This window comes from Typopeltis vanoorti, chromosome 7 (genome assembly GCF_054136105.1).
Source record: "Typopeltis vanoorti isolate ZY-2024b chromosome 7, IOZ_Tvanoo_1.0, whole genome shotgun sequence".
Classification (NCBI taxonomy): domain Eukaryota; kingdom Metazoa; phylum Arthropoda; class Arachnida; order Uropygi; family Thelyphonidae; genus Typopeltis; species Typopeltis vanoorti.
Window position 1 is genome coordinate 62,218,236 of NC_143555.1, and position 17,893 is coordinate 62,236,128.

Here is a 17,893-nt window from a genome sequence, read left to right on the forward strand (position 1 = left end):
ATTTTAGTAATATTAAACTAAAGTTTATATTCAAACACGGTAGTTGTCTCCATAATTTTCAAAAATGCATTAAATTATGAAGTTAAGTTATTTTTAAGTTGTTATTCAATTATGTTGTTAATTATGTTATGTTACTTTAAGTTGCTATTTAATTATGCAAGTGACGTTGCCGAAATATAGGAGGCATTAATCCAAGTTTCTTTTAATTAATATTCCAGTATACGTTGTAAATTCCTTAAATAATTTAATAGCCAATTAATAATCTCCTATTCACAATTTTCCTCTAAATTAGTCTAAATTACTTGTCAGCACGCCAATATTATCATATCTAACATTTCGTGTTTAGAAAACAAAACAAACACGAACAAATTAAAAACTTTGCATGAAGGTAAAAATATCCAACTTTTCTTTGTGAAATTACTAATATGGGCATGGTATGAGGAAAACTTAGAAGGTATACAATACAAATAATGCATATAGGAAAGAAATTGAAGTTGAAGAAAAACAGCATTCAGAGAAATTCAGAGATTACTGGTAGTTCATCATCAAATTCCTGACATATACCCTCAGGGGGTGTACAGGATCTTATGATAGTACTACATGAAAAGTTACATCATTACTAACTTACTATCAATAATTTTCCTCAAGATTAGCTTGTTGTCTGTCCACATTCCAATATTATCCAATCTTATGTGTCTGTCTGTCTTCTAAGGCACATTTCATGTGCCTTAGAAGACAGACAGACACATAAGATTTTTCCTGCCATCCTGGCAAAGAACACTTGTCTAGCTAATCTTTCCTCTTTCATTCTGTAAGTGGCCATAGTACCTGAGATTAGCTCTTCTAACACATTCCTGAATGTTAACAATGTCAAGTTCTTTAGTAATATCCTCATTTTTAATATGATACTGCCACTGATATCATCTTTTCTGTACCCTAATCCTTTTTAGGACTCTCACATCTATGGTCTCCAGTCTTTGATCAAGAGTTTTACTTCTACCGCAGCTCTCAGATCCACAAGTTAAAATTGCTTTGAACACTGTCTTGTATACAGCTAGTTTAGTGTTTTGACTAATCTAACTCACTTATTCCATATAAATTTATTCAATTGACTTCCTACCATAACAGCTTTGCTAATTCTGCTATTTCCAAATTTAATTTTCCACCTTCACTAAAAATTGTGCCTAAATAACTGAAATGTTTTAGTTGTTCTATAGGTTTACCATGCAGGATGCACTTGATGTTTTCAACGTTTCTGCCTATTTTCATTGTCTTTATCTTTTTTAATGATGATTTTCACACCAAATTTATTACAGTAGTTATTCAATTTGGTCAGGGAATCCTGCAGACTTATACCAGATATAACATCGTTGACATAAAGAACAGAGCTAAGATTAACAATGCCAATTTTGCTATTAGGTTTAACACTTCTCTTCATAATGTGATCCAAATAGATGATGAATAACAGTGCAGATAATGTACACTCTTGTCACACACCTCACTTAACATCAAACCATCTTCCTGTACTTCTTCAATTCTAAATGCTTTAGTTTTCTTTAGGATTTGTCACTGTATCTCCAAGGTTTGGTTCTTGTTTTCAAACTCTTTCCATTTTTCTTGAATAATGTTTGTGTATTTGAGCCTACACTTCGCATCTGATAGCTGTTCAACTTCGATTCATTTCAAACTTACATAAACACCCTTTTTTTTTATTTTCAATATGAAGTTCAATTTTATCTTGCTCAATGCTAAATGATGATCTCCTATTTCAAATCATCTGTATATTTTTGTGTGATGAATCAGTGGGAAAATATAACAGTCAACAATTACATAGTCAATGAGACTTTTCTTATTCCTTGCATCTTTTCTGCTGAATTTGTATACATTTTTATGTTAGAACATAGTGTTATTAATAACTAGTCCATGTCCTGAGCAGAAATCTAGCACGCAGTTACCATTATTATTAGCTTTGCTCTTTTCTACAAATTTTCCCAAAACATTCTTCTAACATCACACCCCACAACATCACCAGAGTTCAAGATTGGTACTATCAACACAAGAAGCCTGAATGGCAAAGAAATGGAACTACCTGAGGAACTGGATAAGTACCAGATTGACATAATAGGGGTGACTGAAACAAAAAAGACAAAAACTGGTGAGATCTTTCTGAGCAATAAATACAAAATTTCATATTCAGGCAATGACAATCAGGGAAAAGGAGTAGCAGCTATAGTATTCAACACTAAATACGAGGCTAATCTTCTTGAAAGGCGGGCAGTCTCAAGTAGAGTGATGTGGACAAATATCAGAATGGGGAACTGGACAATGAGACTTATTTGTGCCTATGGTCCCACAGAAGGTTCTACTAAGGTAGAAGTGGAGGAATTTTTTGATGCTTTAGAAAAAGCAACTGACACAATGAAAAATGAAAAGTTGGTCCTCGTTGGGATCTAAATAGCAGAGTAGGAAATGATTGTGAGACATACAAAAATATTTTGGGAAAATTTGGAGAAAAGAGCAAAGCTAATAATAATGGCAAATACCTGTTGGATTTCTGCTCAGGACACGGACTGGTTATTACTAACACCATGTTCCAACATAAAAATGTGCACAAATTCACATGGACAGAAGAGGCAAGGAATAAGAAAAAATCTCATTGACTATGTTATTGTTGATAGTGATGTTTTCTCCCTGGTGCAAGACACCAGAGTGTACAGAGGATTTGAAATTGGAAGTGATCACTGTTTAGTCTTGAGCAGGATAAAATTGAATTTCATATTGAAAAGAATTACATGTAAGAAAGTTTTAAAGCGAATAAAAGTTGAGCAGTTCTCAGATGCGAACTGTAGACTAAAATACACAAAAAGATTATTGAAGAAAAAATGAAAGAGTTTGAGTGACAAGCCTTGAAGAAAACCCTGATTGATTGATTCAGCCAGAGAGGCGTGTGGTGAGGTTGTGTGCAAGGATAGAAAAATCAGAACTCCATGGTGGACACAGGAAGTTAAAGAGATAGTGAAGGAAAAGAAGAAAGCATATCGAAAGTTCCTGGCAAATAAGTCAGCTTGTGCTCTTAGAGAATACACAGAGACAAATGTAAGAAAAACTAACAATGTGTAAAACTAGCTAAACAAAACTGTTGACTTTTTTTTTTTTTTTAGAGTGAGTGAGTTAGTCAAATTATGCCCTCAGAATCAGACTTGAAAATGTACTAGTAAACAGTAAAATTTATGGAAAATGGATATATCACATCCATTGAAAGATTATGATGATCAATAGATACACTAAAAAAAATAATAATAATAAATAAAAAAATAAAATAAATAAATAACAAATATCTGTCCTAGTCAAAAGATAAAATTAAACTTATGAAATTAATATTTATTTTTCAGATGATACACATACATTCAATGAGATATTTGAGGCTGCAAATTATCTGCTTATTAATATTTATTTCAAGATTCGTGACAAATGTATATAAAAATTTGAAAGAGCAGACCTTCTGGGAGACCAAGGACTTCATCGAATTGCTCTGTGGGTCACATGCAGCTCATGGGTTTACTGCAGGGGGTTAGGGACCCCTACTGTAAATCATAAATCAAGTATGAATTTATACACAGAACTCAGTTTATCTGAAGCTGCCAAAAGGTTAAGCATTTCAACATTGTCTAAAGCTGAATTAAGTAACTTTTCAGTTAAGCACTAACTTCAGTTTTCGAACTGAAGTTAGTGCTTAACTCAGTTGTGTTTGAGCTACCTGGTTTACTTCATGTGTCCATGAATGCGAGGCAATAATGCCAGTTATATTAACTGAAACGTAGTATAACAGACAGTAATCACTGTTTTGTTCTTATTAAACTATTATTGGTAATCAACCTATCATTGCTGACGCCTGAGCAGTCACATCACTATTTGTTGTGTAATTAAGTGTAACACTCGCCCCCCCCTCCTATCACATGATTAGGAGACGAATCAATTCCAACCACACCACTCAGCTCGTTAAGAAGTAAATTGGAGATAACATGAATTGATATCTGATTTTACATAACCATATTCCTGTACCTCCAATTCCAAATGCTCGCTTGCAACTTAAGAATACACCATATGATGCACAATTATAGGATTTTGAAGAAATTTCTCTTGGTACCTTTCAATCACGTGTTTTGTATTAGAATGCACGTGCACACTTTTTCCATATCTATAAAACTTAATACGTTCATGTCTGAGTGATTGTAGCTCTCTCGCCACAAAACTAACCACCTGGTGAAGTGAGTGAAATTACCGCAGAACCCTGAAATTTCGTTCCTGCATATAGTCGGATGCACCACTTTTCATGACAGTTTGTTCGATTGTAACTAATTGCATAGCCCACGGTCAGGAAGAGAGGAGTAATATATTAAAAAACAATAATTAAAGAGAATGATATATTTCATTTTTATATTTGATTATTAGTTACTATACTTGATTTACTAAAAGATATAGAATAGCAAATATACAGAAGAGAAAGAATGTGGTAGTGGTTTTTCTCCTTTCAATTGTTTCCGACCCTAGGTGACTTTGTAGGGATTGCCCAAAAAGTGTTCTTGGTGAGATTGTTTACAGGGTAGTTCATCAATGCCTCCCCCCCCCCCATTTTATCCAGGATCGAACCGGAGTGTGGCTGGGACGTATTCATGACTGTAATCCATAATATATGTTCACGGGGCCGGTTTGTCTGTTCTGGGGGGACAAAAAATCCCTACCTCCATATGAGACCAGCTAACTCACCCTTTGTCGAAAGAGACCACATAAAGGTTCTTTATATCACTGACAGGAATCGAATCTAGGTCTTTCCGACCAAAGGACTTCGTCTATATTGACTCAGCTACGGAGGCTCTTATGGAATATATAGGGTTCATTAATAAAGTTTAAATTCTGAGAGGCTGAGTGCACTCTCAGAAACAATTACTTGGTAACTTTGATATGTCTGCTAGACTTCATTATCCATATGCATGTTACGGATAGATGCAACTGGCTCATCAGATCACTGGAACTATAGAAGGAAAGACTAGCGTATAGTCATTGCAATATGACGGCATTTAAAGATGACAAGATCCACAAAATTAATGTTAACCACAAGAAGTTTTTATGGATCTCACGAACTTACAGCAATTTAATATTTTCAGTTTTTAACAACATTGCAAGATATATTAATGCTTAGAATTTCATTCCTAAATTTTAGTATCTATTAGGAGGCTAGACTGCACATTTCAAGTCAGACAGCATAATGCAGAAGGCCTGGTGTCAAATTACAGATGATTGGAGTACACTTCGGAAGGAGAAATAAAATAGATTTGAGAATTACAGAGGAATTTCTCCACTGAGTGTTCCATATAAGATATACGCATGCATACTTGAGAAGAGACTAAAATATTCTGAAAGAGAAACTCTGAGAAGAGCAAGCTGGATTCAAGCCAAATGCAGTTGATCAACATTAGATTTCTTTCTTTTAAAGGAATAGTCGTTCTAATTGCTAATATAACAAGGATTTGGATGTCAGTGTTTTAAATCTGCGAAAAAGTGTATGAATATTCTTGCATTATATCCCTAAGATCCCGAGAGGAAAGTTGTTGAGAAGACTACAGTAATAAGGGAATAAATGGAACATATTAGAGAGCAATGTATAGTCTATGTTTAAATTTTAATCAGAACTGAAAATTAAAAAAAAATGAAAGGACTGCTGATGAAATCAAAGGATTAAAATCAAGTGTAAGACAAGCTTGCACATAATCTTCCCTCTTATTCAACATTGATCTGCATCAGATCGCATTATTGATGAAAGAAAGTGACACCTAAGTTGATTTTAGAATCCTAGATATCAAACTTTTGCAAATGATGTTGTCCTAAGCAAACTTAGTGAAATCTCTTCAGGATTCTTGAACTAAATTGCATAAATGCTGTAACACATTTTGTATGAAAATTAGAAATAAAGACAGAACTTAAGAAATTTTCCTGGTACATTGAAACTTTTAACAACATTCTTATCAAATAAACTATCCCCGCTATTTATAGTGAAGATAGCAAATTCAATATGGAAATAGGCAACAGAATATGCAAGGGTGGTATATGATCCAATGTCATCCTACGCACCTGAGAAGTGGTTAGAAGTAAAACACGTGATCAATATATTGCAGAATCATATTAAAATAGCACATTAGGACATAACTGCATATTGTTCATGTATTACTGCTATATGCGCAGCAGCAGCTAGGTTCTTGTTCCTGCACCCTGTTAGTACCCATTAGGAGAAGCTAAAGCTGCTATCAACCAAACACAAGTGATCGAACTAAAATGCTCCTGTATTTCTGCCCTTTTAGGCCTGGTCCCACCTGGGGCCAGGCCTAAAAATAATATAATTTAATATTGAAGATTTCTCCAGTGTCAAGCAAGATCTCATTGCAAATATTTGCAGAGATAATGACTGCAATGTGCTCTGCCTGCAAGAAACTCAGAGGGAGAATGTGCCGCAAGACCTTACATCCAAGGCATGAAACTCAAAGAGTTACCCCATGATAAATATGGTAGTGCAATATTTACAAAAGAAAACTTAATTCCATCATCCATTGACTCAACGAACAACAGAAACATTGAGATTATTAGTCACATTTAAAAATATCTCAATCACCTCAGTTTATAAACTGCCAGAAGAAGCTCTCTCCTTCCCCGATATCCTCCTAAATAATAGTGCATACATGACTAATGTTGTATTAGGTGACTTTAACAGCCACAGTATTAACTGGGGTCACATAAAGTCCAATGAAGATGGAGAACTTGTTGAAAAATGGGCTGAAAACCTTTCTCTAAACCTGATACATAATCCAAAGCTTCCTGCATCTTTCAACAGTGGCAGTTCGAAGTGAGGCTATAACCCTGACCTCATATTTGTTAGCTCAAAAATATCCAACATTTGTGTTGAAAGGGTTTTAAATCCCATTCCATATACTCAACAAATAGACCTATAATGCTTCAATTCAACCCAGTCATTATGCCTAACACAGTCTCTTACAGACGACAATTTAATTTCAAAGTTAATTGGAAGGGTTTCGTGGAAGATCTTGACCGCTTCATAGAACCAGTCCCTCAACACTCAAGAGTATCCTCAATTCATAAAAATACTGAGGAAAATCTCCAAACACATCCCCCAAGGATGCTGCACAAACTACATTCCAGGCCTTTCCAGTGACATAAAAGCCCAGTATGCTAATTACTTACAACTTTACAACACCAACCCTTTCTCAGAGGAGACTATCCATGCAGGAGAAAAATTATGCTCCAAGATGGCAGAAGAAAGGCATTCCTCATGGAAAAAAGAAACAGAAGGCCTTGATATGACCCATAGTAGCAGAAAGGCATGGAACTTGATCAACAGAATTAGGAAGGATTTCACTAAGCCACATGAGCATCCACAGGTAACAGCTAATCAAATTGCTCACCAGCTGCTGCTGAATGGAAAATTCCCTAAAAAGCACCCAAAAAAAATAAGATACTTAGAACCCCAAGTGAGGAACAAAACATGATTAAATCAGATTTCGCCATCACTGAACTCGATGTTGCCATAAACCTATTAAAACCTAGAAAATCTGCAGACCTTGATGATATCTGTAACGAACAAAGCAAGCATTTTGGACCCAGGACTAAAGAGTGGTTATTAAACCTATACAACACTTGCCTCAGAACCCTCTAAGGATACCAACTATCTGGAGGCATGCTAAAGTAGTGGCATTTCTGAAACCAGGTAAAACTCCAACAGAAGCAAAAAATTACAGACCTATATCACTACTCAGCAACCTCTTTAAACTCTATGAATGATTAATTTTGAACAGGCTACAATCCCTAATCGAATCCCATCTTATTGCTGAGCAGGCTGGTTTTAGACCAGGCAAATCCTGTACATCACAAATTCTCAACATCACTCAATATATAGAAAATGGTTATGAGCAAAAACTAGCCACAGGAGTAGTCTTTGTAGACCTAACTGCAGCACATGATACCATAAACCATCTCACACTCAGAAATAAAATATACAGAATAACTAGACTATCGCCTTGTCCTCCTGATCCAATCACTCTTGGAAAATAGATGCTTTTTTGTGCACCTAGGGGGTAGGAAGAGCCACTGGCATCCCCAAAAAAATGGCCTCCCCCAGGGGAGTGTGTTATCACCATTACTTTTCAACATCTACGTCAATGATCTCCCCATCTTTTCAGGAACTAGAAATTTTATCTATGCTGATGACCTTGCCATAGCTAGAAAGTCAAAAAATTTCAAGTCCATTGAAACTACTCTATCACTTGCCTTAGATAGTCAAACAACATACTATACCAGAAATCAACTAAAACCAAACCCCTTGAAAACCCAGACTGGCCTTTTCCACCTTAATAATAAAGAAGCTAACAGGAAGCTACAGATTTCTTGGCAAGGCTTTAATATTTCTGGAAGCCAGTCTACCTCGATGTGACTCTCGATTGCACTCTTTCATATAAAACACACACACAGAAAAAACAAAGGCAAAAGTGAATGCAAGAAGCAATATACTAAGAAAGCTTACCTCCTCCAAGCACACTGAGATCTTCTGCCTTGGCCCTTTGCTATTCTTCTGATGAATATGCCTGCCTGGTATGGTCCATGTCCTGCCATGCTGAAAAACTTGACCCAGCATTGAATGAAAGCTGCTGCTTAATTACAGGATGCCTGAAACCAACACCACTAAGACACCTGTATACTTTGGCTGGTATTGCACCCCCTTCAATTTGAAGATCTGCATTCTCATCTGATGAAAGAAGCAGATAAATGAATGATGAACACTACCCACTATTTGGCCAGACCACAGTGCCCCAAAGACTAAGATCCCAACATAGCTTCCTAACTGTTGAACCACCTAAAAATCCTTAAGAGACAAGACTTCAACAATTGCTTGCACTATACCCGGAGAATAATAGTGGTATTCCAACAGCCGAACATCTTCCATGTGGTGCCCACTTGGACTGGAATACTTGGAAAAGCCTCAACAGACTTCGAACAATAGGACGCTGCAAACAGAACCTCATCAAATGGGGCTACCTCGGTGGACCAGATAATTGTGAGTGCGGGATGACCCAGTCCATGGAACACCTTCTTTCTTGTCCCCTTCTTCAATCACCTTGTACCAAAGAGGACCTTATTATATCCTGCACAGAAAGAGCAGTTGATTGTACAAGATAATGGAGGAACATCTAACCATATCCATTGTATATAACTTATGTACAGTTTCTTTTTTCCTCATATGTTACTTATTAGTCCCAGTGTAACTCACCTACCAAATTTAAGCTGTTCTCATTTGTAATGTACCCTAATTTGTTGTAAATAATGTTGTACCACTTACTACTGTACCACTTGTGTTTGGATACAAAATAAACTTCTATATGCAGATGATGCTGTCCTGTTAAAGGAATCCAGTGTAGATCTCAATTTACTTTAACTTGAATAATTAGCATTAGAATTTCATACAAAAAATCAGCAATATAATAACAAAGAATATTTGAACAGGCAAGAAACAAAAAAGTTTGTCCAAAGGTTTGAGGTTTATCCAAAGCAAGCCCTGAAAACACCAAAACACCTGAAAAGCACTGGTTATAGGTAAAACTAAGGTGAACACTAACGAAAGCTATTACAGTGAACAAAATATACCAAAATGAAATTAAAATATTAAATATTTTGTAAATGTTTTTTTTACACAAAAAATAAATGGATACTTATATCCATTGTAAAATTGGAGTTATACTGCATATATCTTACAGGAACACTCAATAGGCATAGATTCTTCACTAATTCTCTTATTCACTTTTTTTTTCTTTTTTAACTGATCGATTTCATAAGAGCTACATTCCAACCATCTGAAATTTATATCCTCTGAATTATGCCTCATAGTGACTAAAAAACATTTATTCTTCCATATATAGGCATTTGAATATCACTTACTCCTAGCCTTTCCACATTTCATGTTTCTGATAATTTTTCTGATAAGTATTGATATTCTCTATCCTGAATTTGAACACTATCTACCATTTTTGTTCTGTTGCTGCTTATTTCATTTAGTAATCTTTCAAAGTAATTATCAATATTTGTTACCTTCATCATTGCTGATTCTTTTACAGCATTTTTTTCTACATTTCTAAGATTTTTTGAGAGCATAGCCTCCAAAACATTTTTCCACCTTCATGATATTTTATAAATCATATATATACTTAGCAAAGTCTTCTCATGAGTTTTGTTTAACCTACTTTTATACACAGCTTTCTTATATTTTTTATGGAGAACACCTGCTGACACACTTGCCAGGAACTTCTGGTGTGACATCTTTTGCAGAGCTGACTTCTTAATTTCATCTGTCCATCAGAAGTTCAGATTTTTTTATTCTTGTAATATTTGAGTCTACAGTTCACCTTTGAAGTTGTTTAACTTTGATTCTTTTTAAGATGTATTATTCTTTTCAATATAATAATCATTTTCATCTTGTTCAAAACTATATGGTTGTCATATCCTATTTGAAATCAATTACTAGTATGATCTTGTATCCTGAACCACTCTGGTTATTAAACTTCATTCACACTTCGTTGTCACAAAGTGAGAAGACTTGTCATGAAAGGTTGACACTAACACCATCATTCACTCAATGCCCACCATACTACACTTTAAATTCATTCAGTGACAAGGCACTCACAACTGTCTATGGCACCCATTTCACTTATGCACTGTTTTCCAAGCAAAAACCTAGTTCTTGTGTCCTTAGTAACACATACACAACTTTCCAGGGATGACCCCCCCCCCTTGTTCTCGCCTATCCTGACATTTACTGAAAAATTTCTTTTTCATCAATCCCATAAAACCATATCTTCTCTTTCTCTTCAATCTATCAATTAAATAAATCTAGAATATTAATTTTTATGGCTATTTGGCCTATTTTTCTTTAGGAGTACCCTTTTTATGATGTCATTTGATTTTTACTCAGTTTTTTGGGCATTACTGATGTTTTAAAGATAGATACATGAAGAATATAAGGAAGGAATAATTTTGGACATATCTTTGTAGGATGTTCCTGGTTGTCTTTTTATTGAGCAGCATCTTCTGTATGGCAATAAACATTTATACTGTTGCTGAAGTATGACCAAAAGGAGAGGGAAATGGGTGGAAATGTGGAGATAAAGAAATGTGGGTAAGACAAAAAAAAGGTACGTGAATTTAAAACCCACTTTTTAAGAGTGGGCTGTGAATTCTTTGGAAAGGTGAAAGATAGAAATTTTTGGGGAAAGGAGAAAGATAGAATATGCTGAAACAAGATTAGGGGTAGGAGTAACAGGGTGTGAGCAGTTTCAACTGTGTGTTGTCTTGAGAGCTTAATATATTTTTAATATGTCGTCTTAATATCTATAAATCTAGAATATTTTATTATCTAAGATATAACTGAATTTTTTTGAAAATTTTTCATATTAATCTGCATCCCTTGCAAAACAAGCTTGATGTAATAAGCTTTAACCAGTTTATCCCCTCCCACCCAAATGAAAATAAGGTAATATATATTTTACAATGGTAGATTATTATTACTACTACTTAGGCAACTCCTGAAGTCCAAAGATTCGACGAAGGAAGCCCACACTAACCATTATTCACACAATATCTATCATACCAACCTTTAAGCTCTTCAGTGACAAAGCAGTTGTGCCCACCATTATCAACCCATTCCACTTATTTGCCACTCTCCAAACAAAAATTCAAATCCGCACATGCTCTTGCTAACCACACTCAAAAAACTTCCAGAGCTGACCTCTTGTTCTATCTCACTCATCTATGCATCTATTCTACACACTGCCTCTTTTTTATCTGTCAATAAACTTTATAACCCATAAGCCTTCAATCTATATCCTCCTCACAGACAGGATTCCACAAATTACTAATCATCTTATTCATTTGTCCATGGATCCTTTCCATCACTTTTTAATCACCATGAATTCTCCCAGGTGACTGAATATGTGGACAGTAGTCCAGATGAAGTCATATCAAATTCATTAGAACAGTTTCCTTAATTCCTACTTATCAGGGTGTTTTAATACCCAAGTAATCCTTTTAACTATTTTGCCCACTTCTGCAATATGCCCTCTAAATTTCAACTCCCTCTGCAAATCCCTAACTTTATCAATTTCTTGTTATCCAGCTCCATCTGCATACCATTCGACAGTAAGCTAGAGAAATCATGCCTATCAGCCAAAGAAAGCCTTATTTTTGATTAACAATAATCTAGAAAAGCAAATAGTATTCAAACTGGAGTTCTAAAGGGAATTTCAAGCCACATGTATAAATATGTAATAGAAAGCATATTAACAAAAAAAAAGTTTATCTGTACTGTATTATTAAAAGATTAATAATAAAATGCAAACATAATTTGGCTGAAAATAAAGCAAAACCATGATAATGCAATATTGCTATAAGTCACACACAATGTAATTAAGAGTAATTCAGATAACTGGCTAATTAATTAATAATTAATCAGAATAATGAACTGATGAACAGAAAAACGTTTTAGAATTATAACTAGCCATACCTGAAACAATGTGGCTGTTCCACTAAAGCCAGAAACAAGAGCAACTTGAGCTCTGGGATGAAACTCCACATTCTTAATTATAGTCTGTGTTACAAAAAAAATAATAAATAAATAAATAACAAAATAAATCATGTTTGTATTTATTATTTTTGTTGTGCATTTTAATTTTGTGCATATAATTACATAGATAAGTTAAAGATATAATAGAAAATAAACTGAAGAAAACTTATTTCTGGTAGAATTTGTGGCCAAATCTTAGCCATTATCAGTATATTAAAGCATGAAAATAATATAGTGATGAATAACAAGGAAGTAAAATCAAACAATTAAAATTAATTGTTTCAAACAATGATATGATATAGGTGATGATTCATGAGAAGAGATCTGCCTGAACTACTGCCAGATTCTAATAGGCAAGGGGCAGAAATACAGATATTGGTGTGTGTGTGTGTGTGTGTGTGTGTGTGTGTAGTATAATCCATGTCACACATGGATTATGCTGTTATATATGGCAAATATATAGGGTGACCAATATTAAAGTATCCCTGCTTAAGGGCTTGTGAAGCACCATCACAACGACCTGCTTCATGAGTCATGAAGCAGGTCGTTGAATAACAGCATTGATTCTTGCAGTACACTTGCTGTAACAAGACACATGGATGTGCCTTCCACAAACATCTGGAAAATTCTACGGAAGATTCTGAATTTCTACCCATTCAAGATAGCCCTGACACAGGAGTTGTGTAAAATTCGATGCGGTGAAATTTTCCGACATTGATTTTTACAGAGGTCATAAATCATGTGGAAAGAACAAAATTGTATATTACTGTATTTTAAAGGAGAAATGCTGATTGTAAATTTGTAAAGCCAACTGACAAAAAGAATGATATAGAAATTGTTCACAAATTATAAAAATATTGTAAAGATTAAAATTGTGCATTATGTTGATTTGATGTAACAATGTTAAAAGTAATTCTGCCTTAAGGGAATTAGACAAGATTATGCTGGCGACTTGAAAGTAAAAAAAGGTATTGAAGGTCATTCAGATGTAGAGATTGTTGCTGCCAAATCTGAAGGTCAAGACAACAGTGACATCAGTTATTTACAGAAGATTCAGGGATCTCCGACCCTAAAAACAAGGTGCTTCTGAATCGTATAAGAGGTCTTGAGAAACTTGAGGAGTTTTTTCCATCTTGCTGCAGTCTGTTGGCCCGCTCAGACCTCTGTATTTCGTCACAGGAACATGACCCCTAGGCACGGGGAAAACCCAGGAGAGGCAGATCATTCTACAGAGATGTATTTTCAGTAGTGGAACGTGCCACGTGCGACCAGGTATGCGCCGCCAACAATAGGTTCAAAACTGATGGTGAGCTTGCTACAAATCCAGGAAGAGGACTACACCAGGATGACCGCCAAAAGCCGTTCAGCAAAGGCTAGGAATAGGACCAAGGAAAGCAGTCAGCAGATTCGCCACAAATCTTCAAGACTGGTAAGACTGTATGTGTTTCTACGAATTTGTGAGTAGATTCTAATGTATTAACGCTGAGATAGTGATTAAGAATTGCATGTCCGCAGAATGTAGCTTTGTTAAAATAGTTGTATAAGTCACTAAAAGAAGTAATTGAGGCTGAAAATTAGCTAGTATATTTATTGAGAAAAAATGTTAGCCAATGATATTGATTGTAACAGCCAATAATTGCCTAGATCTTGTAAAGCAAGTTATTAAAACACTGTGAATTGCAAGTCTAAATTGTAAGGTTACGATTTAAGTTTAAAATAGGCATTAGAGAGATATTGTTTAATGTGTATCATATTGTATAGTGCCTAAGGTAAAATAAACATTTTTGTTAGTTTAAAACTATCCCCTGATCTTTGACCAATGCACTGTCTCACAAAAGTAACTGAACCTGTGCGCTTAAATTAGAGAAATTGCCACGACTGACTATTTAAGGTATTAATTTAGAAAATGATCTAAGTGTTATAACTATTCTTCTAATGCTATAACATTAATTCAGGGTAGTGTATTAAAAAACAAATAATTTTTTCCTGAGTTATATCGCATTGGAAATAGTTAACTGTAACCGTGAGTTGCCTATTCTAGAGACCTTTTCACTAACAGCGCTAATACTTGTAGGAAGTATAAGGGATTACAAGTGGGGGACTAAATTAATAGGCTTAAGTTAGAACAAGGAAAAGAGTACTTAACAGGAAATTAGAAGTTAAGGCATAGTACACATAGAAAAGATAACGGAAAATGAGTAGAATTAATACAAAGACGAAACAGCTGAGATATTGAGGACGAAGAAATCATAATATTACAGTTGCACCTGCAGGACTTTGAAAATCAACCGACATTCACTTTAACATTCCTTGCTCAATTGGATGCAATGTGGCCATGGATGATTCTGTGGGAGAGATGAGGCTCACTTTCACCTGAACGGAGCAGTGAATACCCACAACTGTCAGGTATGGGCCATGCAAAATGCACATGCAATCCAACAAATTCCTTTACATTCATCCAAAAGTTACTGTCTGGTGTGGGTTTCCAGGTTTGTTCATCATTGGACCATTTCAATTTGAGGACATTTGCTAGGTTCCTGTGACCTGCTCAGTTACTATGAGAGGCATCGCGATATGATAAACTCATTCACACTCTTAGCATTCACAACATAAATAAGCTTGCACAATTTCCAGAGTTTGCCTCTAGTTCTCACCCTTGTCCTTATTTTCCACAATCTGAAAAATTTCTCTCGTATCTAGCTGGTGAATACCTCTCAAGAGCTTAAATGTCACAATCATATCACCTCTTCACCTTCTATCAGCCAAACATATATACAAGTAGCCCAGTTGTGAAAAAAGAATTAAACAAGAATACAATTCCTTGGAAAGTTTAATTTAGTTTATTTTTGTATACTAAAATATATGTATAAAATAAAATGTTAAAAGACACATCTCAGTCTGTTGAAAACTTAATCCTAAGTTTCAAATACACACCTAGAGAAATATTAAACTTCTAAATTTCTTCTTTACAAACATTTCTGATAAATTAATTAAATCGAGCTACAAAAAATGGAAATAAAATCAAATTACAAAGCAATTAACCTACCGAATATTTCAGGAGATATATAAGCACATACTTGAGAAAGACTAAGGGGAAAAAAATTGTTGAAGAGAAATTTTGTGAAGAAAGAAATCATGAAACACAATTATTGCAAACAAAACAAACAAACAAGCTATATACCATCTCCACAAGAATTTATGATATATGAATGATACTGGGTACTTCGAAGTTGGGTTTCAGTAGGTCAGAAAAACTTGAAATAAAGCTTCTCCTCATCCAGATGATGTATCTCTCAAAGAAATTTTGCAAAAATACTTAACTAGATTATAGTAGGATCACTTCCTGTTCTTACAATTCACAAATCTATAAGTCAGAAACCTATAAAAATTTGGAATAAGACCTCTAGGAGTCCGCATGGTTAGCCTAGTGGCTGTACGCTTCGCAACCATATGCTTGGGGAAGGAGTGTCCTAGGTTTGATTCCCATCAGTGACATGAGGAGCTGAAGGATCTTCCTCAGCCATAGCCAAGTTAGCCAGTCTTGGGCGTGGACAGTAGGGTTATTTCCCCAGTTTATCCTGGGGTTTTTCATCCGGCAAAGCAGGCAAACCAGCTTTGAGAATTCAACACTACAGGACACAGGATACACTGGGGCATAGAGCTGACCACCTTATCCTGTGAACGATGATTAATAAACCCTCGACATCGCAAGGTAAAAGAGGGAAAAAGGAAGATGAAATGAGAGATAAGACCTCTAGGATAAACAGCAGAGGATACCACTTCATACACCCTCTGAAGAAGTTTTTCAAAGATTATTGATCAGAAAGCAGCTAGGAAGGCCTGATTTCTTACTGGTTGATGCATTAGAATATTTATTGTATAAAATAAAAATGATATAAAAGAAACTGCAAACATAAATTGTGAACAGATTTAAAAGAATTCTTGGATTATTTCACAGATCATTGGACAGATAATACTAACATAAAAAAAATTACACCAATAACTTATCAAATGTTTTAAATGATATAACAATAATGAAAGAATTAAAAGATAACCTAAGTAAAACAAACAATGGCTGGCCTGGTTGGCCGAGTGGTCAGCGTATCCATTCTCCAGCTAAAAGGCTGCAGGTTCGAATCCTGCCGCGGGCATGGATGTTTGTGATTGTCTGTGAAAATACTAGTGGCGGTGGTGGACAGTAGATGGCGTTGGTATAGATGATGTGGTTCGATGTAATTAGAGGATTGAGTGTTGAATCCGGAGAGTTGTAGAGCAAGTGACCTCCCTCGATGAGTTTGGGACTCCCTGGAGGTGTCAAGTAATAATAATAATAAACATCAGCAGAAGATGGGATAAACTCCGAAATGTATAAATTTGCTGGAAAAAAATTTCATCAGAGATTATTAAAATTTTTAAATGAAATATATACAAATGGAAAAATAGCAATAGAATGGAATACAAGTATAGCAATACCTATATTTAAAAAAAGGGGATAAAACAAAATCTGCTAATTACAGAGGTATTAATCTATTGAATAGATGCTACAAAATATATAGTAGAATACTTAATGAAAAATTGAAAATATACAGTGAAAAAATATCATTAGAATGTCAAAATGGATTTAGAAAAGGACGTTCTACAATGGATGTAGCTTTTTGTTTAAAACTACTTATAGAAAAAAGAAGAGAATTTAATTTAGAAACTTATCTTTTGTTTATAGATTACAAAAAAAGCATTTGACAAAGTAAAAAGATATATACTGTTTTAGATATTACAAAGAATAAATATACCTAATATTCTACTACAAAGATAATGAAATAAAAATAAAAATAAATGAAAAAAAATGTCTGAAAAACAATCTATAAACCAAGGAGTAAGACAGGGATGTCCTCTGTCTACAATACTTTTCAATATTTATATTAATGAAATATTAATACAGTGAAACACCTTAAACAATCCAGGTATAGAAATGTCCAGGAATAACAAAATAAATACACTATTTATTTGCAATGATCAGATAAGGAAGACCAATTTACAAAGAGCAACATATAATTTAAACGTTATAGTAGAACAGTTTGGAATGAAAATATCCATAGATAAAACTAAAACAATGGCATTTTGTGGACAAACTTCAGTTAGAAGTAAAATAGTTATTAATAATAAAATAATAGAACAGATGAATACTTTCAATTATTTATAGGTTTCAGTTATTTACATATT

General features: G+C 34.6%; 1 protein-coding gene across 3 annotated transcripts in view; it reads right to left on the reverse strand.

The window, feature by feature from the left end:
* wcd (U3 small nucleolar RNA-associated protein 18 homolog wicked) overlaps nt 1–17,893 on the reverse strand; it is a 195,534-nt gene that overhangs the window by 112,105 nt on the left and 65,536 nt on the right. For all 3 annotated transcript variants that reach the window (XM_090395902.1, XM_090395903.1, XM_090395904.1), the window contains exon 7: nt 12,614–12,697. In XM_090395902.1, the coding sequence (XP_090252028.1) occupies nt 12,614–12,697 (84 nt within the window). The remainder of the gene's footprint in view (nt 1–12,613; nt 12,698–17,893) is intronic.